This window comes from Callorhinus ursinus, unplaced genomic scaffold (genome assembly GCF_003265705.2).
Source record: "Callorhinus ursinus isolate GAN/ISIS: 27379988/994484 unplaced genomic scaffold, GSC_fseal_2.0 scaffold83, whole genome shotgun sequence".
NCBI classification, from domain to species: domain Eukaryota; kingdom Metazoa; phylum Chordata; class Mammalia; order Carnivora; family Otariidae; genus Callorhinus; species Callorhinus ursinus.
Window position 1 is genome coordinate 1,534,463 of NW_027397145.1, and position 18,275 is coordinate 1,552,737.

The following is an 18,275-nucleotide window of genomic DNA, read 5'->3' on the forward strand; positions in this document are numbered from 1 at the left end:
ATACGCTGTAGGTTAAGAGTGTGAGCATTTTCTGAGATGGAGTTCAGAGTGCTCCCAGGTAGCTTGCTGAGGTGCTCCTGTCTGCCCAGGACACTTGTGACCTTTTCCTGTTCTCCTTGTGCTCTGGCCCTGAGATAAGAGCAGCCACTGTCCATGGGGCCAGCCAGCCATGTAAGAAGCTTTCAGAGATCCAGCAGTCCCACTTTGCCTTCCTCCGTCTGTTGGCTCTTTGCCATCCTCATCCCATTCTTTTGTTTTCCTGCCTTTAGAGAAGATAAAAGTTATGGGATGATGGTTTTTTAAAAATTTTATTTATTTTTTATCCAGGGCCTAGTCCTTTACCCCAGTTCTGTCTGAATGGAATAGAGGACATGAGGCATCAAGAAAGGCAAGGGCTGATGAGTCCAAAGGCCTCGTCCCACCCATGCCCCAAACATCTGCTCCTGTAAGCTGCACAATACAGGAAGCTGAAAATACAGATTGCTGAGAGCATCCAACCTCTATTTAAGTGGAGGTGCAGCCTACAGATGGCCAGTTTTGATAGGAGAAAAAAATGGGCATTTCAAGTCCTAATTATCTTTTTGTCCCAAAGCCCAAGGATACCTAAGGAAAGAGTTACTGGTAGAACATTGAAATATATTTCCTTTCCCAGACCGAGTGGTGGTGGTTTAAGTCAGAAGAAGACTGTAAATGTAAAGATGTTGCTCTGTGCTCCAGTAAGAGCCAAGGATGATGGGAAGATTTGTTCTATAGTGTGTGTAGGGGCAGGTGATGAGGCAAATCCAGGGTTAGTGGGTGGCAAGTAGGGTTTGGGAAGGGCACTGACCTCAGGCCGAGTGTGCCACCTGTGCCTCAAAGGGATGCCATGACTTTGGCTTTACTTACGTCAGTGTAACAAGATTTTCTCTTGCTGCTGCTGTTGCTGCCCAAGTCCCTGGTTGTGTTGTGAGCAGTCCTGGTAAAACATAGCTGTGTGCCACTTCCCCTTTCCCTCTTCCCACCCCTACCCTGCTCACCCCACTTTGAGCATAAAGCCCAGAGAAAACTGTCTGCATGGTCTCCACCTGCTGCTACTTGAATAAGGTCCAAGCCCAGGTTGACATGGCTGCAGGCCAGGCCTTAGCAGGACGCAGGACACCATTCCCCATGCTGTTAGGGTACCCCTGCAAAGCTTGGGAAACTGTCTCATTCCTTTCTCCCAGCCTCACTTCTCCTAGCTCTGTCCCCTGGCACCTCCTCCCCGCAACATGTTCTCTCTGTCTGTGTTTCATGGAGAAATATATGGAGGCAATAAATAGGTCAGGTGTACAGTCCATGTGGAACTATTGGGGGGAGATGAAGGATCTATTTACGAATCGATCGCTCATCCTTAGTATTGGCATAAAATGCTTCTGAGGGTGTGTGTGTGTGTGTGTGCGTGTGCGTGTGCGCGCGCGCGCGCGTGCAGGAGACGGAGGCGGCTGGGAGCCCTGTGGGAGCTGCTATTTCTCTCGCACCCCCCACTCTGCTTCCCACTCCGGGAGGTGGGGAAGCTGCTGTGTGTGGATCAGCTGCTCCCAACCTCTTTTGCCTCAGTCTCTTCTGTATTTTCTCCTCCTGCTCATTTGTCTTCTTTGCCCTTGACTAATTCATTCTCATTTATCTCTTCCTCCTCATCTTTTTCCCCAGCATCAATTCCGGTGCTTTTCCCTGGCCGTGAGAAGGGAGTGTTTAACTGTGTGTGTGTGTCCATCCGTGGACACATGAACACTCTTCATGCAGGGAAGGGAAACCTGTTGCTTTGGGGACAGGCTTTGTTTTCTCTTACGGTATGTTTCCCAATACTGCACCCCACTCCCATTTTTGACTCTCCTTTTTCCCACGGGCAAGGCTGCGGATTAAGAAAGGTATGGGGCATTATAGGAATCTCCAGGGAACATTGTATGTTCTTGGGACCCATCTCCCTGGTCCTTCCCAACCTGTTCACTCCTGATGTGGAAGCTTCTGCTCCTTGTTCATCCTCACCCAGCCTGCTCACTCACCCCCAACACAGCCAGGCACGGTCAGGCACCTGTCTAGAACTAATGCTGTGCGGTGAACTCACTCCCTGCCTTTCAGTGTGTTGGTGCCCCAGGGAGCCAAGCTGCTGGGGAAAGCTCATGTGGCACTCAGCCGTTCCATTTTGTCGACGAAAAAAGAGGGGAGAAGCTGGCAGAAAGCAAAGGCTTTTGCTGCTGGGTGAGTGTAGCAGCTATTTTTAGTGTCCAAGCCTTTGCTTTTCCATTTGGCTATGCTTTTTTAGCACAGTGCCGGTCCAGCAGGGCTGTTTTCCTTTATGGCTCCAGATGTCCTTAGGGAAAGTTTCCGTCTGCCTCTGAGAAGGTGTGGGCTGGGCAAGGGGGTAATAACTTCTGAGAATGGGTTCAGACAGGGCTTTGGGTCTCACTGCAGTCCTGTTATAGGACCAATTTCCTGTGGTGGAATGTGGAGTATGGCAGGAAGAGCAAAGAGAAAAGGTAAATACCATACTCTTCAGAGATGTTCCCCTATAACGAACACAGTTAAGCCTCTATTGAGTAAACTGCCTAGTAAGGTATATTAGGGCCGAGTGACCAACGCACAAGCCTTTTATAAGGGTCTGGACTAATGCTGACATGTCCTGACTTTTTCTAAGGCTTCTTAAAAATGTTTCGCTTGTTTCATTTTGTTTCTATTTTTGCCCTTCTTTCTAGACCATTTGCCAATTTTTTTTAAAGTACACGTGTTTCTCGCTCTTTTTTTTTTAACGTTTTTATTTAAATTCCAGTTAGTGAACATAGAGTGTAATATTAGTTTCAGGTATATAGTATATATAGTGATTCAGCAATTTGGATTAAGTTATCTTGACTGCCGCTCTAGTGTACTGACCAAAATTGTTTCACTAAGAAACCCATTAAGTAGTAACTCCCCTTGGTAACCTGTAATCTACTTTCTGTCTCTCTGAATTTGCCTGCTGAAGAGAATTCATTTAAGTAGATTCATAGCAATATCTTTTCTTTTGTGTCTAGCTTATTTCACTTGGCATATAACGTTTTCAAGGTTGATTCATGTTGAATCATGTATCAGAATTTCATTCTTTTTATGACTAAATAATATTCCATTGTATGTATATACAACATTTAAAAAACTCTGTTGATGGGTATTGGGGTTATTCCCACCTTTTGGCTATTGTGAATAATGCTGCTATGAACATTCACATGGAACTATCTGTTTGAGTCACTGTTTTCAGGTCTGTTGTGTGGAATAAATACCTAGGGGTGGAATTACTGGATCATAAGGTAATTCTGTGTTTTGCTTTTTGAGGGACTGCTAAACTTTGTTCCACAGCATTTTACATTCCCACCGGCAATGTATAAGGGTTCTAGTTTGTCTGCATCCTTGTTAATATAGGTTATTTTCCTTTTTTAAAAAAATTACAGCCATCATAGTGGATGTGAAGTAGTAAATCAGTGTGGCTTTGATTTGCATTTCCTTAATGATTAATGATGTTGAGAATATTTTCATGTCCCTATTGGCATTTGTCTATCTTCTTTAGAGAAATGTCCGTTCAAGTCCTTTGCCTGTTTTTAATTTGGGTTGCTTGTTTTTTTGTTGTTGAATTGTAGGAGTTGTTGATATATTCTGGTTATTAAACCTTAACAGGTAGGTGATTTGCAAGTATTTTCTCCCATTTTGTTGGTTGTCTTTTCACTCTCTTGATAATGTCTTTTGAGGCACAAAAGTTCTAAAATATCTATGGAGCTCAATTTACCTATTTTTTTAAATCACCTGTGGTTTTGGTGTCCTTTTTAGGAAATTACTGCCAAATCTAAGGTTACGAAGATTTTCTATATGTTTTTTTTTTCTAAAAGTTTAGCTCTTAAATTTAGGTCTTTTATTTATTTATTTTTAAAAGATTTTGTTTATTTTGATGATGAAGAGACTGTTTTTTCCCCATGGAGTGGTATTGACACCCTTGTTGAAAATAAGTTGACCATACATGATTATTTCTGGGTCCTCAATTTTATTCCATTGGTCCTTGTGTCTGTCCTTAAGGCTGTACCACACTGTTGTGATAACTGTAGCTTTGTAGTAAGTTTTGAAATCAGGAAATACAAGTCTTCTAACTTTGTTCTTTTTTTCCAAGATCTTTTTAGCTGCTCTGGGTCCCTTGAAATTCCATATGTATTTTAGGATGGGTTTCTCCACTTCTGTAACAGCATTGGTATTTTGATAGAGATTGCATTGAATCTGCGTATTGCCTTGGGTAGTATTGTCGTCTTAACAATATTAAGTCACTAATCCATGAACATGGGATATCCTTTTATCCTTTTTTAATTTTCACAGGTACTAGGGCCTGTGCTTCAGGCCCTCCCCTGGCCTCCCAAAATTGTTTGGCCATTTGAAAAGCGATGTGTAAGGCTTTGTGGCTTGGGAATATTGAGCTTTGCTGGTTGTTGGGATACTGATGGCATCTTTCTTCAGGTATAACAGTGAGCATGGTTTAGAAGTGAATGATTATGAAGGCTTATGAGGAGTTGGGCTCAGGTGTGTTCACACACAAATAAATTGGTTAGTTTCTTTCTCTCACTGTCATAGCCAATACCACCCTGTACAACCTGACAAGTTGATAATGAGGAAGGAAGGAACCACAGCCATTGTATCTCATGTAAGAGTCCTCCTTGGCTCTATGCTACCAACCAAGGCATATCTGCCCATGAGTGGCTGAACTTATGGGAGATGGAGGCTTCCTTTAGATCTTTTTTTTTTTTTTTAAGATTTTATTTATTTGACAGAGAGAGACACAGTGAGAGAGGGAACACAAGCAGGGGGAGTGGGAGAGGGAGAAGCAGGCTTCCTGTGGAGCAGGGAGCCCAATGTGGGGCTCGATCCCAGGACCCTGGGATCATGACCTGAGCCGAAGGCAGATGCTTCACAACTGAGCCACCCAGGCGCCCCGGCTTCCTTTAGGTCTTATCCTGTGGTAGAAGACCTTTGATACCTCTATGCGGAAAATGTCTGTTATCCATTGAACAAGTGACATCTTGGGAATCACAGTGCTGGGGGATCAGGCACCAGATTCCTGTTGACCTTCTGTTTTCTTTTTTATTTTCCTCAGGTCTGTATCTGTGGCTCTCCAGGACCTGCCCCCTTCTAGGATGGCTCTTCTGGGAATGCTGCTTGGGCTGCTGATGGCTTCCTGCTTCACCTTCTGCCTCAGTCATCAGAAGCCGGTAAATATCTTAGCACAAATAGAAGAATCCCTGTAAGGTCCAAGAAAGCCTCCATGCCATCAAGGCTTCTGTGGGAGTAGGGTGAGCTTTTATTTTTCTTACAGGAATGTGGGCAGCACTGGATCAGGGTATATGGGTACTTCTCCAACCTCCCCGCCCCGCACCAACCCCACACCTTACTCCTCTGGCCTCTGTTTAAAGCTCATAGTATAGTTTCCCTTTGGAGAAAATATGATGATGATGATGATACAATAATAATATCAATAATGATGAATTTACCATGTACCAAGTGGTTTATTAAGTGCTTTATGTGTATTCTCATTTAATCCCCTCAACAACCCTACAAAGTAGACAACTACAGTTATTATCCTTATTTTGAGAAGGATCTCGAGGCTCAGAGACATTAAGTAACTTGGCCAGGATCATTCAGCTAGTTTGTGGCAGAATTGGGAAGGTCAGGATTCTCCCCAAGAGCTGGTTGCCTGTGTCGTGAGCACCAAGTAAGATTCTGCTTCTTCTACTCCTGTCTTCCTTGTGCTTTCTCCGTCTGTCTCTCTCTCTGTTCTCTTTCCTTCTGTCCTTTTCTCCCTGGTCATTCCAGGCCTCTCTTCATTAACCTAGACCTAACAGCTCAGGGTTTCTGTCACTGCCACAGCCAGGAGTGGAATGACCGAGAAGGCTCTGAGCTTGGCCTGGCTGCAGCACGCCAAGGCTCCTGGCCCTGTTTCCCTGGCTGGCCCTAGCTACAGCCTGCCCTTGACCAGCTCCCAATGCCCCCTTGACAGTCAAGAGAAGCCTTGACTGTCAGCTTTCTGACAGTTTCGCCCTCCCCTGGCCACCTTCCCCAACCCCAGGGGCTCCTAAATGTTGGGTAAGTGCTGCAGGCTTTGGAGCAGGAGGGCCTTGAAGTGCAAATGACAATTGTGATGAATTTAATAACAATCCAGCTCAGCTGAGGTTCACCTCTGGCTCATGGCAAGCTTCCACCTTCTCTCTAAAGTCATTTGTTTTCTCCCTGCCTTTCTCCCCACTTCGTGGAGCAGAAGAGAAAGTGCAGTTAGGAGTCACGAATTCTTTTGAGCTTTTAGTGTTCTCTAAGATCTTACTGGTGCTGGTTTTTTTTTGTTGTTGTTTTTTGTGGGGTTTTTTTTTTTTTTTTTTTTGGCCTTTTCCTCAAGGATAATGAGGATGAAATCCCATTGGCCCCTGAGGGTGGGACCGGTCACAGCATGAGTTAGGGTCTGTCCTTGGCATAGCCTCGGCCAGAAAAGCACACAATTGTCTCAAGGGATCAGGGCTACTTCCCGTCCCCCTGCCCCAACCTGCAGCTCATCAGGATCTGGTGCTCCCCATCATGAGCTTTAGCAGATGCACAATTAACAAAAACGTGCTGATGAATTTGCTTAAGGACTGTGTGTTAGTAAGTCCCTTTTGGATAATAGTCCAACCAAATAGATGAGTTTTCAGAGCCATAATTATTCTGGCCCATTTATATTAGCTCTATTGAGTCTAGTCTCAGAAAAATGTTAATACTGACTTTCATCAACAGAAGCTACTTTTATCCTTATGTCTGTTCCTAAGCTGTATCCATTTGTCATAATCTTTCATCATGTGCTAAGCACAAGTAGGAGTTGAAGCATCTTTTCTCTCATACCATAAAAATTGCTGCCCTGTTGGCATTTAAAATCCAAATTATGCAGCCAGCCACCTTCACAACAGTGAAAATGGGTGGTGGGGGAGATGGGGGCGGTTATGATTCTTTCTTCAGAGCCTGGAGTCCAGGCAAGAGATCCTGGTGGCCTGGAATTGTCCTCCCCAAGGGCTTTTGTGTAGGTTAATGGCCACCCAGGAAAGGGTATGTGTATCAGGGTATGAGGTGGAGCCAGCCACCTTTCCTGGATTCTGTTGTCCTACCTCTCTGGGGTGCCACAGCTTAGAAGCAGTGTGGATGCTGAAGGGGTGTGGTTGTGTGGTATCCTGGACTTCAGGAAGGTAGTGAGCGATGTGGAAGGTAGTGGGACCAGTGGAAGGAGTGCAGACCCTTGGTAAGTTCCCTTTTGCCACCTACGTTGGCAATTTGGCCATTTCTGAGTTTTGTTTCCTCATCCAGAAAATAGGGTTGATCCTTTCTGTTAAGATTTCAGTGTAGATGAAATGTGATTACATATATAGAGCACCTAGCATTGGGACTGGCAGAGTATGGTCAATAAATGTCAGCTGTTATTTTTAGTAAGGGGGTGGCTGCTTTTATGGTTTAATGTAGGGCTCTGTCAGGTACGGATCCTGTCCCAGAATGTTGCCCTGGCAGTTTGTCTCTGTCACAGCATCAGTTAACTTACCATTAGAGATTCATTCATTCTCCTGGATCTTGAAGGCTTTGGTCTTTAAGAATCTCTTATTCAGATACAAGTGCAAGGAAGTGAGACATGGTAAGCTGTTGTCAGCTAACACCTTAGCTGGAATGTCTTGCCAGTCAGTTGAGAAGAAATTGGTATTTGGAGTGATGGTGGCAGGGAAAAGAGAGTGCTGAGGTTTCAGCATGGAATGGAGCCCCGAGAAGCCAGCTGAGAGGGCACGAGATGTGGGGTTTACTTGAGAGTTGACCAAGGGATGGCTGGCTTCTGTCACCTCTTGGTCTTTATCTCTGTAAAGGACACAGGACACACTGCCAAGCTCAGAGAGGCTAGTCTTGCTTGTCCTTTCTCTGGGACTGTGGTTTTTTTACTTGGTCCATGAAAGTCTTCCCTTTCCCCTGGGAGTGGAGGATATGCTGGAAGACATGCTAGGGTGATCTCCCTGCCCCCCCTACCCCTTCATTCCCTCAGCATGCAGGGCATAGCCATTAGGACACATGACTAAGAACAGAAACACTGAAGGGAGTCCAAATTCCTGCATGGACTTTGGAGCCAGGCAGGCCTGACTTAAATCTCTGCTCTGCTTTTCTTAGCAGTGTGATTTTTTGCACAGGCCCCGTACTTCTCCTCATCTGTAAAATGGGAATGAAAGTGTGTGCTTCACAGATGAAACTTGGCTGAGTTGTGAGGCATGGAAGGCACTTTATAGCCTGGAGCTACGGTTGGTAGCTGCTGTTACCATTACAACCTCATGCCCCGTGACCTGCTTTTTCTCAGAACCTTTTCTGGAGTGCCCTTTTGAACTGACTGACACCCTCAGTGCTTGTCAGATGTGATTTGGGCAATAGTCCAAAGTCACTCAGAGTTAGATTTGGTGAATAGGGTGAGCTGATCAGAGGAGCACCAGTTTTCCATCACCCGCACTAAAGACTGATTTGTACTGTAAAATAATGGCAGATCATGTGTGTGCGTGCGTGTGTGTATGTATGTAGCTTAAAATCAGGTTCAGAGGTGACACCAAGCGGAAGCTCAAAAAACATTTGGAGCAGTGGCGGGATTATTAGCTCCTCTAGGGCTTGAGGCATGTGGCTCAGGGGTTTATCAGTTTCCTTCTTGAATTTACTCTATTGACCTTAAATGAAATCTAGGAAAAGAGGCTTTCTCAGTCTCTAGTCAAGAGAATGAACACGGGCTTAGCTTAGAGTTTGAAGGGCTTTCTGCCATGTTTTCATCATCACCATTCCTGTTGCCTCTTTCTGCTTCTCTTGGTGATGAAAATTTGGTTGGTTGCTTGCTTACAGCCACACCTGCCAGGAGTTACCTGGCTAATAGACTAAAACAAGAGCTGCAGTTTAAAGCTTAGAGATGTTTAGTTTGGCCCTCTTAGTGTTCTAAAATAAGAAAAGTTGATGTAAAAATCTGTTTCTCTGTTTTCTTTTTTTCATTGACCAGCTGAGTAGCAGCTGTGTTCCTTAGTCAAGGCAGGAGGGCTCCAGTTTTCACAGCACATTGTTGGACACCCGGCCGTCCTTGGCCCCTTGAGGCCTTTGACCCACACGCTTTGGAGGTAAATTTTATTAACATTCCCCTAGTCCTATGGTCCAGTGTATGGTGCTTATGGCAGAGGCTGACCAGCATGGATGGGCCCTGGATTACACAGGTTTGGGTTATTTTGTGGACAAGGTAGTCTTTGTTCTGGAATGTGGGACTACTCCCTGGGTTCTAGCGGGCATGGCTTCTTTGGGCTTGCCTCCGTGCAAGGCATCCAGAACACGTACCTGCCTGTGGAGAGGCTTGTTCCTTCTTTCCTTTGTTCTTGGATGACAGTAAACTAAGTCCTGTGCTGGGCATGGGAGCACGCTGGTGAAAGAGACTGACACAGAGCCTGCTCTTAGGAAATAACAGCTTTTGGCCAATGTCTCCTGCCATTCTGTCTTTCTTTTAGTCCCACAAGCATGGCTGCTGTTCTGCTCCTAGTTTTCTTTTGAGCTCAGATCTGTGCAAACTCCATGTTGAAGGGGTACAAGAGGTTTGATGGGCCAGGCGGCTCAGGTGATCACAACCCAAACCTGACCTGCCTGAGTCCTGTCATAGTGTAGAGTCACTATTGGATGTCCTAGCACAGACTCACCCAACCTGGAAGCTATGGTTGTCTTTACAGGTAATAAGAGTAGTGCCTACCACGTACCCAGGGCTAGTGTTTTACAAGGTGGTGCCTCATCTCATGTATGAGCTAGATGTTGCTGTTACTTCCACTTCACAAATGTGAAAGCGGGCTTAGAAAATTAAGTAACTTTCCGGGAGTCACAAGAAACTAGGATTTGCACTTTTGGTTATGTGATGTGGAGCTTGAGTTCTTAACCACTGTGCTGTAGTCTTTGCTTCTCATTACTTGTGACATGATTTGAGGGCTTCCTCTTGTCCAAGATCTCTTTCTTACCGGTCCTTAACAAGATCTGAAATCCTGCCATCTGAATTTCATGCCTGTAATTCTTGTTAAAATGTAAAAATCCTTGGAGGGGCTTTACACTGTCATGATCATTAACTAAACACCTTGCCCTTTCCTCTGACAGTTACTTAAAGGTCAGACCCTTAGGTACTGGGTAGCTGGGGATACCTATCTGGAGCTGGGGTGCTGCTTGGAAGAGATGCATTGCTACCTCCCATGCAAGGTTAGGATTGTCGGGAAACCAAAATGAGATGTGTGTAAAGGTCTTAGCTCGGGTTTGGGTTCATAGGAATTCACAAAATATGCTCTCTGTTATTAGAGGACGACTCTGGGGGGTTGAAGGCTGAAATAAACTCCCAGTGTGCTAGTGGGGGTTCCTCCTTGCTATCCCAGAGCTCTGGAACCCTCTGTTTACAGTTTCCTGAGGCCCTACTGCTTTTATGCAAGAAAGGTTTAAAAATGGGACAGGAAGAATGGGAGCTCCGGGAAGGAGCAAAATGAATAATACTTTGTATTTATCTTGCATCTCTGTCTCCTGAGCTCGGAGTGCTCCACAGACACCATCTCATTAATCCTCCATGCTCTCCAGGGGGTGGAAGGAAACAGGTTTTAGGAGTTGGTTTTCAGCTTTGGCTTCTTCCCCCCTCAGCCCAGCTGGACTCCCAGCTTCCCACTTGCAGCCCTTTCACCGTGGATTGTAATGTCCCAGAAGGTCATTCGTGCCCTATAGGCACCCTGGAGAATTGCCAGGCCCTTGTTGTGCCCTGCTGGGCTGCATAGGAATCAGTCAGGCCTCAGCTGGCAGCTTTTGTATGTCTGGGGTGGCCATTTGAAGACCTGTTCTCCCATTCATATATATATTTTTTTCTTTTAAATACATCTTTTTTTATTTGTAAGAGCAACTAGGTGAGAGTTCCAGACATCACACAGTTTAGTAACATGGCAAGTAAAAAAAAAGCAAAAGGCTCTTATTGTCTCCTTCTGCCAGCCCCTCTCCTCAGGTTGTTCCCTTAACCCCCTTGACATAGTAATGAACTGGGGCACCTGGGTGGCTCAGTTGGTTGAGAGTCTGCCTTCGGCTCAGGTCATGATCCCAGGGTCCTGGGATCAAGCCCCATGTCGGGTTTCCTGCTCAGCAGGGAGCCTGTTTCTCCCTCTCCTCCGTGCTCGTGGTTTGTCGCTCTTTCTGTCAAAGAAATTAAATTAAATTAAAAAAAAAGATAGTAATGAACTTTGTGGAGTTTTTCCTCACTCATATACAAAAGTTTTTCCTTACTCCTATACGCATAACACATGCTGTGTGTTCATTTAACCGTATCACCTCACTTATACTGGTTCTGAAGCTAACCTTGTGAAGGGTCCAAACAAGGCTGGGGAGGGGACAAGGGTATACCACCCAGGCCATGTTCTTTGTTTGCCTGGTGCCTAGCTATGGTGGGTCATGCCCTGCATTTTCCTCTCTCTGAAGGAGTTTGCGCTCACCAGCCCAGAGAAGAGCAGCACCAAAGAAGCGGAGAGAAGGGAAACCACAGCAGAAGAGGAGCTGGACCCCGAGGTCCTGGAGGTGTTTCACCCGACCCATGAGTGGCAGGCCCTTCGGCCAGGTACCCAGCCCAGACCTCTCCCCGTGAAACATACTCTGAATTCTAAGTATGTATGTCCTTCGTCCCCACAGGGCTGCTTTGAAAGAGCAGTCACTCTGTGGCCCACTGGAGGGGAACAGTGCGGTCCTTCTGAGTGATGACTGCTGCTGCCGGGCTGAGGGACCTTCATTTTCCAGCAGAACAGAGATTGTGGCATGTGAGTGCCCTGAAAGGAAGGCAGGTGGTGGGTGGTCGAGCTTTCCGAGCAAGTGATTGAAAACTTTCTTTCCTTGTGCTTCTGAAACACAGAAGAGGCAGTGACATGTGCCTCACTCTGCAAATGCTATTTTAGGCTCTGCTGCTCGGCTCAGTGCTGCTGAAATACTGTTCACGGGAGAGTACTGAGCACCGGTGTGGGGCAGGAGTGTTCTGTTGCTGAAGGAACCTGTGCCAAGAGACAGGGGCTGGTCCTGGCCTGGTTTCTAAATGGGGCATCCTCAGAAAGAGCAACTTTCGAGCCCTTTCATGAACCGGGGCCCATGGCTTACAAAGTAACCAGCATTTGTGGAGAGTTTACCATATTCAGGTACTGTGTTAGGTGCTTCATGTGCATAATCTTGTTCAGTCTTCACAACTGTAGGAACTGTGATTGTCTTCATTTTCCTATGAAAATACTGAGGCTCGTTGACTTGTGTCATTCAGCTGATGTATCCTAGGTCACTGACCACAGAGCCTAGACCCACCTTCCTCACCTTTGTCCTTCTAGTCCCAGCCTTGTTGACTGTAGCCCCACTATGGGAACCCTTGGGTCTGTTCTCAAGGGTGGGCTGTTTGCAGTCTGCACTGTGGCAAGGTGGAGGCCAGCCGTCGCAGCTGCCACCGTGGTTTCATCAGCCCCGAGCCAGTATTCATCACCATGTCCTCACTGCCCCCATTGCTGCTGAGCTGGCAGGGGCAGCCTTCACCGTGCCAGCCAACTTTCTGGTAGCACTAGCACTCCTGCTGGGCTTGCATACAGGTCGTTGGTGCCACTGAAGAGTGATGAAGCACCAAGCAAGTGAAGTAGGAGCCCAAGGCATGGGGTAGAGGGAGGTTTTAAGAACAGAGGTATGGGGGCGCCTGGGTGGCTCAGTCGTTAAGCGTCTGCCTTCGGCTCAGGTCATGATCCCAGGGTCCTGGGATCGAGTCCCGCATCGGGCTCCCTGCTCGTTGAGGAGCCTGCTTCTCCCTCTGCCACTCCCCCTGCTTGTGTTCCCTCTCTTGCTGTGTCACTCTCTGTCAAATAAATAAAAATCTTTAAAAAAAAAAAAAAAGAAAAAAAGAACAGCGGTATGGGGTTCAGCAGATCTGACCTTTGGCTGTCCTCCCACAGCTTCTCTGAGAACTGAGCTCCCTGAGCCTTGAGGACTGAAACAAGAGGGCTCACCAGAATGGGGCATGGAATATGTGGGCTGTTTCCACTGGTTTGATGGGGTTAAAAGTGCTTATACCACTTGTAAAGGCAAGTGCTTAGAGCAGATGAGGTCAATATCCCGTGACCCCTAATCCTAGCATCTCTTTTCCTGCGGCACCCTTCAAGGCCCTGGTCCACATTGTAGAACAAGCCTGAAAGTTCTGACCTGGCAGTTGGGCTGCTGTGTTAATTTTAAACAAAAGAGCCCCTTTCTCTAACCTTGGGGAGGGAGAGCCAGAGCATTTGTGAGAAGGGCAAGCTGAGGGCTCTGAGTGCCTTCTGGAGAATTAGAGTGGAACACTGATTTTCACATTAACTTGATACCCCATTGACATCACCCTCTACCTTCTAGTTTCTCAAGAGCCTCTTATAAAATCTGCACCAAATTACCTTGAAACTGCCCCAAAAGTGGTGTGTTGTGATTGAGCACAGACACTCAGGCCCCACAGCTCAGGGGGCAAAGCAGTTCTGGTTCTAGTCGTGCCTGCCCCATCCCAAGAGTGTTTTTGCCTATATTCACCCTCAAAGTGGGATGGGTGAGGGAAGGTTAGGTGAGAAGCTTATTCTGGCCTGAGTGTGTGATGTGGGGTGATTCAGAGTGTGCTGCTGTGGAGTCAGACCAGTGGAGGCAGAGAAGACTTTGTTGGGCCCGGTACAGGACTGAGGTGTTCTGTTTGTTATATTAAGAAGATTTTGTAGGTGTGTCTGTTGGCAGCAAATTGACCTCTCGGTGGTCTGTGTGGATAGCTGGCACTTGCCTTCAATTAGAGTATAATATTTAATCCCCCACATTCTGAGTGCTGCCTGGGAGCTTCCAACACAGCTACTTGAAGGAATGTTAAAAGGAATGTAACCAGTTGTAGGAACTTGTTTGATGGGTACATGATTGGGGAGGTAATATAATTTAGCAGTTAAGAGGACAGACTTTATTTATTTATTTATATTTATTTATTTTATTTATATTCATTTAATTAACATATAGTGTATTAGTAGTTTCAGATGTAGAGTTCAATGCTCCTCACATCATGTGCCCTCCTTAATGCCCATCACCCAGTTACCCCATCCCCCCACCCCCTTCCCTTCCAGCAGCTCTGTTTATTTCCTATGATTAAGAGTCTCTCATGGTTGTCTCCCTCTCTGATTTCATCTTATTTTCTTTTTCCCTCCCTTCCTCTGTTTTCCTCTGTTTTGTTTCTCAAATTCCACATATGAGTGAGATCATATGATAATTGTCTTTCTCTGATTGACCTATTTCGCTTAGCATAATACCAAGAGGACAGACTTTAGACTCAGCCAGTCCTGGGTTCAAAATCCTAGCTTTGCTATCTAGGGGATCTTGGGCGAGTCACTGAATCCTTCTCCTCTTCAGTTTCCCCATTGGTGATATGGGGGAAATGTCCTGTCCTCTCTGTTGTGAGGATTTTTGACATCAAGGTACTAGTCAGTATGCTCAGTTCTGATTTTAAATGGTAAATTCTCCATTTGTGCTACTCCTTAAATTTGTGGAATTGGATGCCAGTAAGTGTGCATGAGTGTGTAGGCTTCCTGTCCTCTCTGGTCTTCGATGGTGAAGGGGACTTATGGTGAATGAGAGAGACTTCTGTGGTCCTCAAGTGCCCTCCCTCTCTCCCTCTGCAGAGAATTTTGATGAGGGAGCAGAAGGGGTTAGCACAGCTTTTTCTGCCTGGAAGTCAGGGACCTGGCACAAGGAAGATGATGGAGTATCTTTTGGGGACTTTTAAGAAAATGGCTAGTTTTTGTTGACAGGTATTATCCCCAGTTTGGTAACTTTTGTCCCCTCAGGTCTCTGAAGGGAGGACCTCAGCTCTCTTGTCCTCAGACCTCCAAGGAGGGCATCCTGGGCTACATGGTCTGGGCTCATAGGAAGGTAGTTTTCCAGGCTGCCTGCTGTGGCCTGGAACACCAGGGGACCTATGCATGACTTTATGGGCCTTCCCGCCAGGCCAGGTGGGAATTGGGCCCCAGCCTTTCAGCCCTGGAGCAGCTGTAGCTCACTCTGCTGAAGTCTGCCTGCCTCTGTTATTACTGTCAGCATCCCCACCGTGAGCCGCTTGTTCCTGGAAGTGATTTTCCTGTCTCTCTCTGTCTTCTGGTTTATTTTGGGATCTGTCTCACCTTACGGAGGCACAGCAACCATTTGAGTGTGGATTCAGCATCAGCTGTTCTCAAGCAAGCAGAGGAAAGCTGTTTGCTGGCAAGGTCCTATGGGTTCTGGGCAAGCAGTTCAGAAATTTGTTCTGGGTTGGAGGACCCCTGAGACCCAGGACTTTGTGCCTGTGTACTTGTTACTACAGGAAGCCAGTCACAGCCAAATGTGGTGGAGTCTCTGCTCCCTGGGCATTTCTGAGATTCTGCTTGTGCCAGGCACTATACTCGTAGCCGGAGATACAGGTGATATGTCACAGTTGCTGAGTGTTGATTGTGCCGGTGCTATAACTACCTTCATTTTTATAGACAGAACTGAGTCTTAGAAGTGACTTAGTCAAATGACCAATAAGTGGTAGAGTCAGAATTCAAAACAAGCTTTGGCCCCCAGCCTGAGCTCCTCACCACTGTACCATGCTCTCTTTTTGAGTAGCAAATGAGACATGACTCCTACCTTCCAGTAGCTTATAGTCTCACAGAGGATACAGAGACAGAAAAAGGCACTAGAGTGTTTTGGATGTTCTGGTGGAAGTGTCCTGTGCTCACTGAGGGCACAAAGGAGGGTGTGGGGACGCTAGGGCCTTCTCTCCGTATTGTTGAGATCTCTGTGGAACAGTGAGTCAAATTTTATGAAGGTGAACTTCCAACCCCATGAAAATTCTCTTTTTTGAGCTGTATGTTCTTGGCCAGGTTGATGAGAATCTTTGAACCTTAGTTTCCTCATCTGAAAATAATCTGCTTCCCAGAGATGATGTGAGACTAAAACAAGATTAACATATATAAAATGTTTCACACAGGACTTGGCATCTAGGAAATAGTTAGTGGCTATAGTTATCATTTAAAAAAAATACGCCTCTCTTGCCTTCCTTGGGGACCTGAAAGAGCAGTGGAGGTTGATAAAGCAGCCTGAGCAAAGAGCCCTGTTGTCCTGCCCGTCAGCCAGTGCTGCTTGTTGGCCCCATGTGGGCTCAGGGAAGCTCAAACCTGGGGCTCCCTATTGACCTGAGCTGACTTCGAAGAGGAGGCTGTTAGAACCTCAGAAATATTGGCATCAGCACAAAGAGCCCACTTAATGGGAGCAGGCAGGAAGCCTGTGCAGGAACACATTCGTGTGAGGGGGTTAAAAAAAAAAAAAAAAGAAAAAGAAAAGGGAAAGAAAAAAAATCCAAATCATCAACAACTGATGAGAGCAATCCAAGAATTATAGAGCACCAGCCATCTGGTCAGATCATTTCAGATCTGCACGAGCAATAGGAGGGAATTGAATTTTAAAAACCTCATTTATAGTAGACCAACTACTCTGTTTCAAGTATTTAAGAGAGGAGTCTGATTTCCTGCAGGCCCTGGACATCTGTCTGAAGGAGCGCCTGACTCTGGTCTGGGTGACTCTGTGGGATTGTCTCTGGGAGGCCTTTGGCCCCTTGCAACTTGGAAGGGGCTGTATGATTCTTTAGTCCTCAGATACCACCTGTGTATCCAGCAGTTCAATTCTGACACCATATTCCTAGAGGTAGTGTCCGATCCCATAAGTTAAAGGTCTCAGTGACACTGCATCTACTTAAGATGCTAGTTCCAAGTCCCAGATCACCCTGTATTTATGACTGACCAGCTATAAATTGGAAATTCCTGCAATCCCCTCTTCAGGTTTGATAATTTGCTAGAACACCTCCTAGTTCAGGGAACTCAGGAACACACTCTGGTTTGTTGGCTTATTGTAAAAGATACAACTCAGGAACAGCCAAATGGGAGAGATACATAGGGCAAGGTATGGTATTGGGGGAGGGGTACAGAGCTTCCCTGCCATCTCTGGGTACACCACTCTCCCAGAACTTCTGCATGTTCACCAGGTTGGAAGCTCTCTGAAACCGTGTTTCGGGGGCTTTTATGGAGGTTGCATTTCATACACATGTTCAATCACCAATGTCCAATGACATAATCAATCTCCAGCCCTCTCTCCTCTCCCTAGAGGTCAGCAGCTGGGGCTAAAATTTCCAACTGTATAATCATGGCTTGCTCTTTCTGGTGACCTGCCCCCATCCTGAAGTTATCTAAAGCTGCCTTCTCCCTGTCCTCCACCCCTCAAGAGTCATCTCATCAGCATAAACTCTGGAATAACAAAAAATACTCCTGTCACTCAGTAAATTCCAAAGGTTTTAGGAGCTCTGTGCCAGGAACTAAGGATAAAGACCAGATTTTTTTTTTTTTTTTTTTAATACCCCACAGAATGAATTGAGGTGGGACTAGGGCAAAGCTCCCAGTGCTTTCTGCCACCTCCCCAGCTCTGTGGCTGGGAGGCAGGTGACCCTCCCTTTCTCCCCTGGTGTGGAGGGATCTTCCTTATGGGTCATCTCATTTCCAGGATGGTCCGCAAGTGTATGACCTGCTTCTGTCCCGTCCTTCCCGTGCAGGTGCTCGAGCGTGTGCGTATGTGCACGTGCCCATGAGCAGTGGGTGACTATGGGAGTATCGGTTAAGGGCAGTTTATACCTAAGCTCCTGTGTCTTATCCGAGTGGTGCAGTGGGACTTGTTGGCTGCCACTAGAAGGTAATGGCCTGAGGGAGATGTAGCAGTAGGCCTCTGCTGATCTTTCCCTGGCTCGAGTGCAGTACTGGAAAGGTGTAACAGGGGCCAGATAGAGGAAACAGGGTGGTTTTTGTGTGGTGTTAGGATAGTCTGTCTCCTTTCTTGAACACAAGTTGCTATCTCCAGCAACTTTAAAGGATGAAGTGTTCAACAGGGCTTATCTTTGGTGCTACTTCTTTCTGCATGGTGCCTTCCCCCCACCCCCCTCCATTTCAAAGCCTTTCAAGTCTTCTGGGGATTCCCTGAGAGCTTTATTTGTTCTTTCCTACCAATACTTCTGGCCCATCTCCATCAGTACAACCACCTACGAAGCCTTTGTTACGCATTCTCTGCTCTGAGCGTCTCTTTTGTATCTCGGTAATAAGAATTTGTCAGGAGAACTGCTTGGGGCATAGCAGGATGCCAGGCCTTTTGAGGCCCGGAAGAGCATTTTCTGGGGCTTCAAATTACCTTGT

At 46.3% G+C, this 18,275-nt stretch overlaps 1 protein-coding gene across 5 annotated transcripts in view; it reads left to right on the forward strand.

Moving 5' to 3' along the window:
• Nucleotides 1–18,275, forward strand: part of SIL1 (SIL1 nucleotide exchange factor) — a 214,269-nt gene that overhangs the window by 43,673 nt on the left and 152,321 nt on the right. For 4 of the 5 annotated variants that reach the window (XM_025852270.2, XM_073887800.1, XM_073887798.1 and 1 more), the window contains 2 exons: nucleotides 5,117–5,231; nucleotides 11,503–11,638. In XM_025852270.2, the coding sequence (XP_025708055.1) occupies nucleotides 5,157–5,231; nucleotides 11,503–11,638 (211 nt within the window). In that variant the 5' untranslated portion in view covers nucleotides 5,117–5,156. Of the gene's footprint in view, nucleotides 1–2,370; nucleotides 2,496–5,116; nucleotides 5,232–11,502; nucleotides 11,639–18,275 lie in introns of those variants that run through there. The other variant, XM_073887799.1, reaches the window with a different exon arrangement.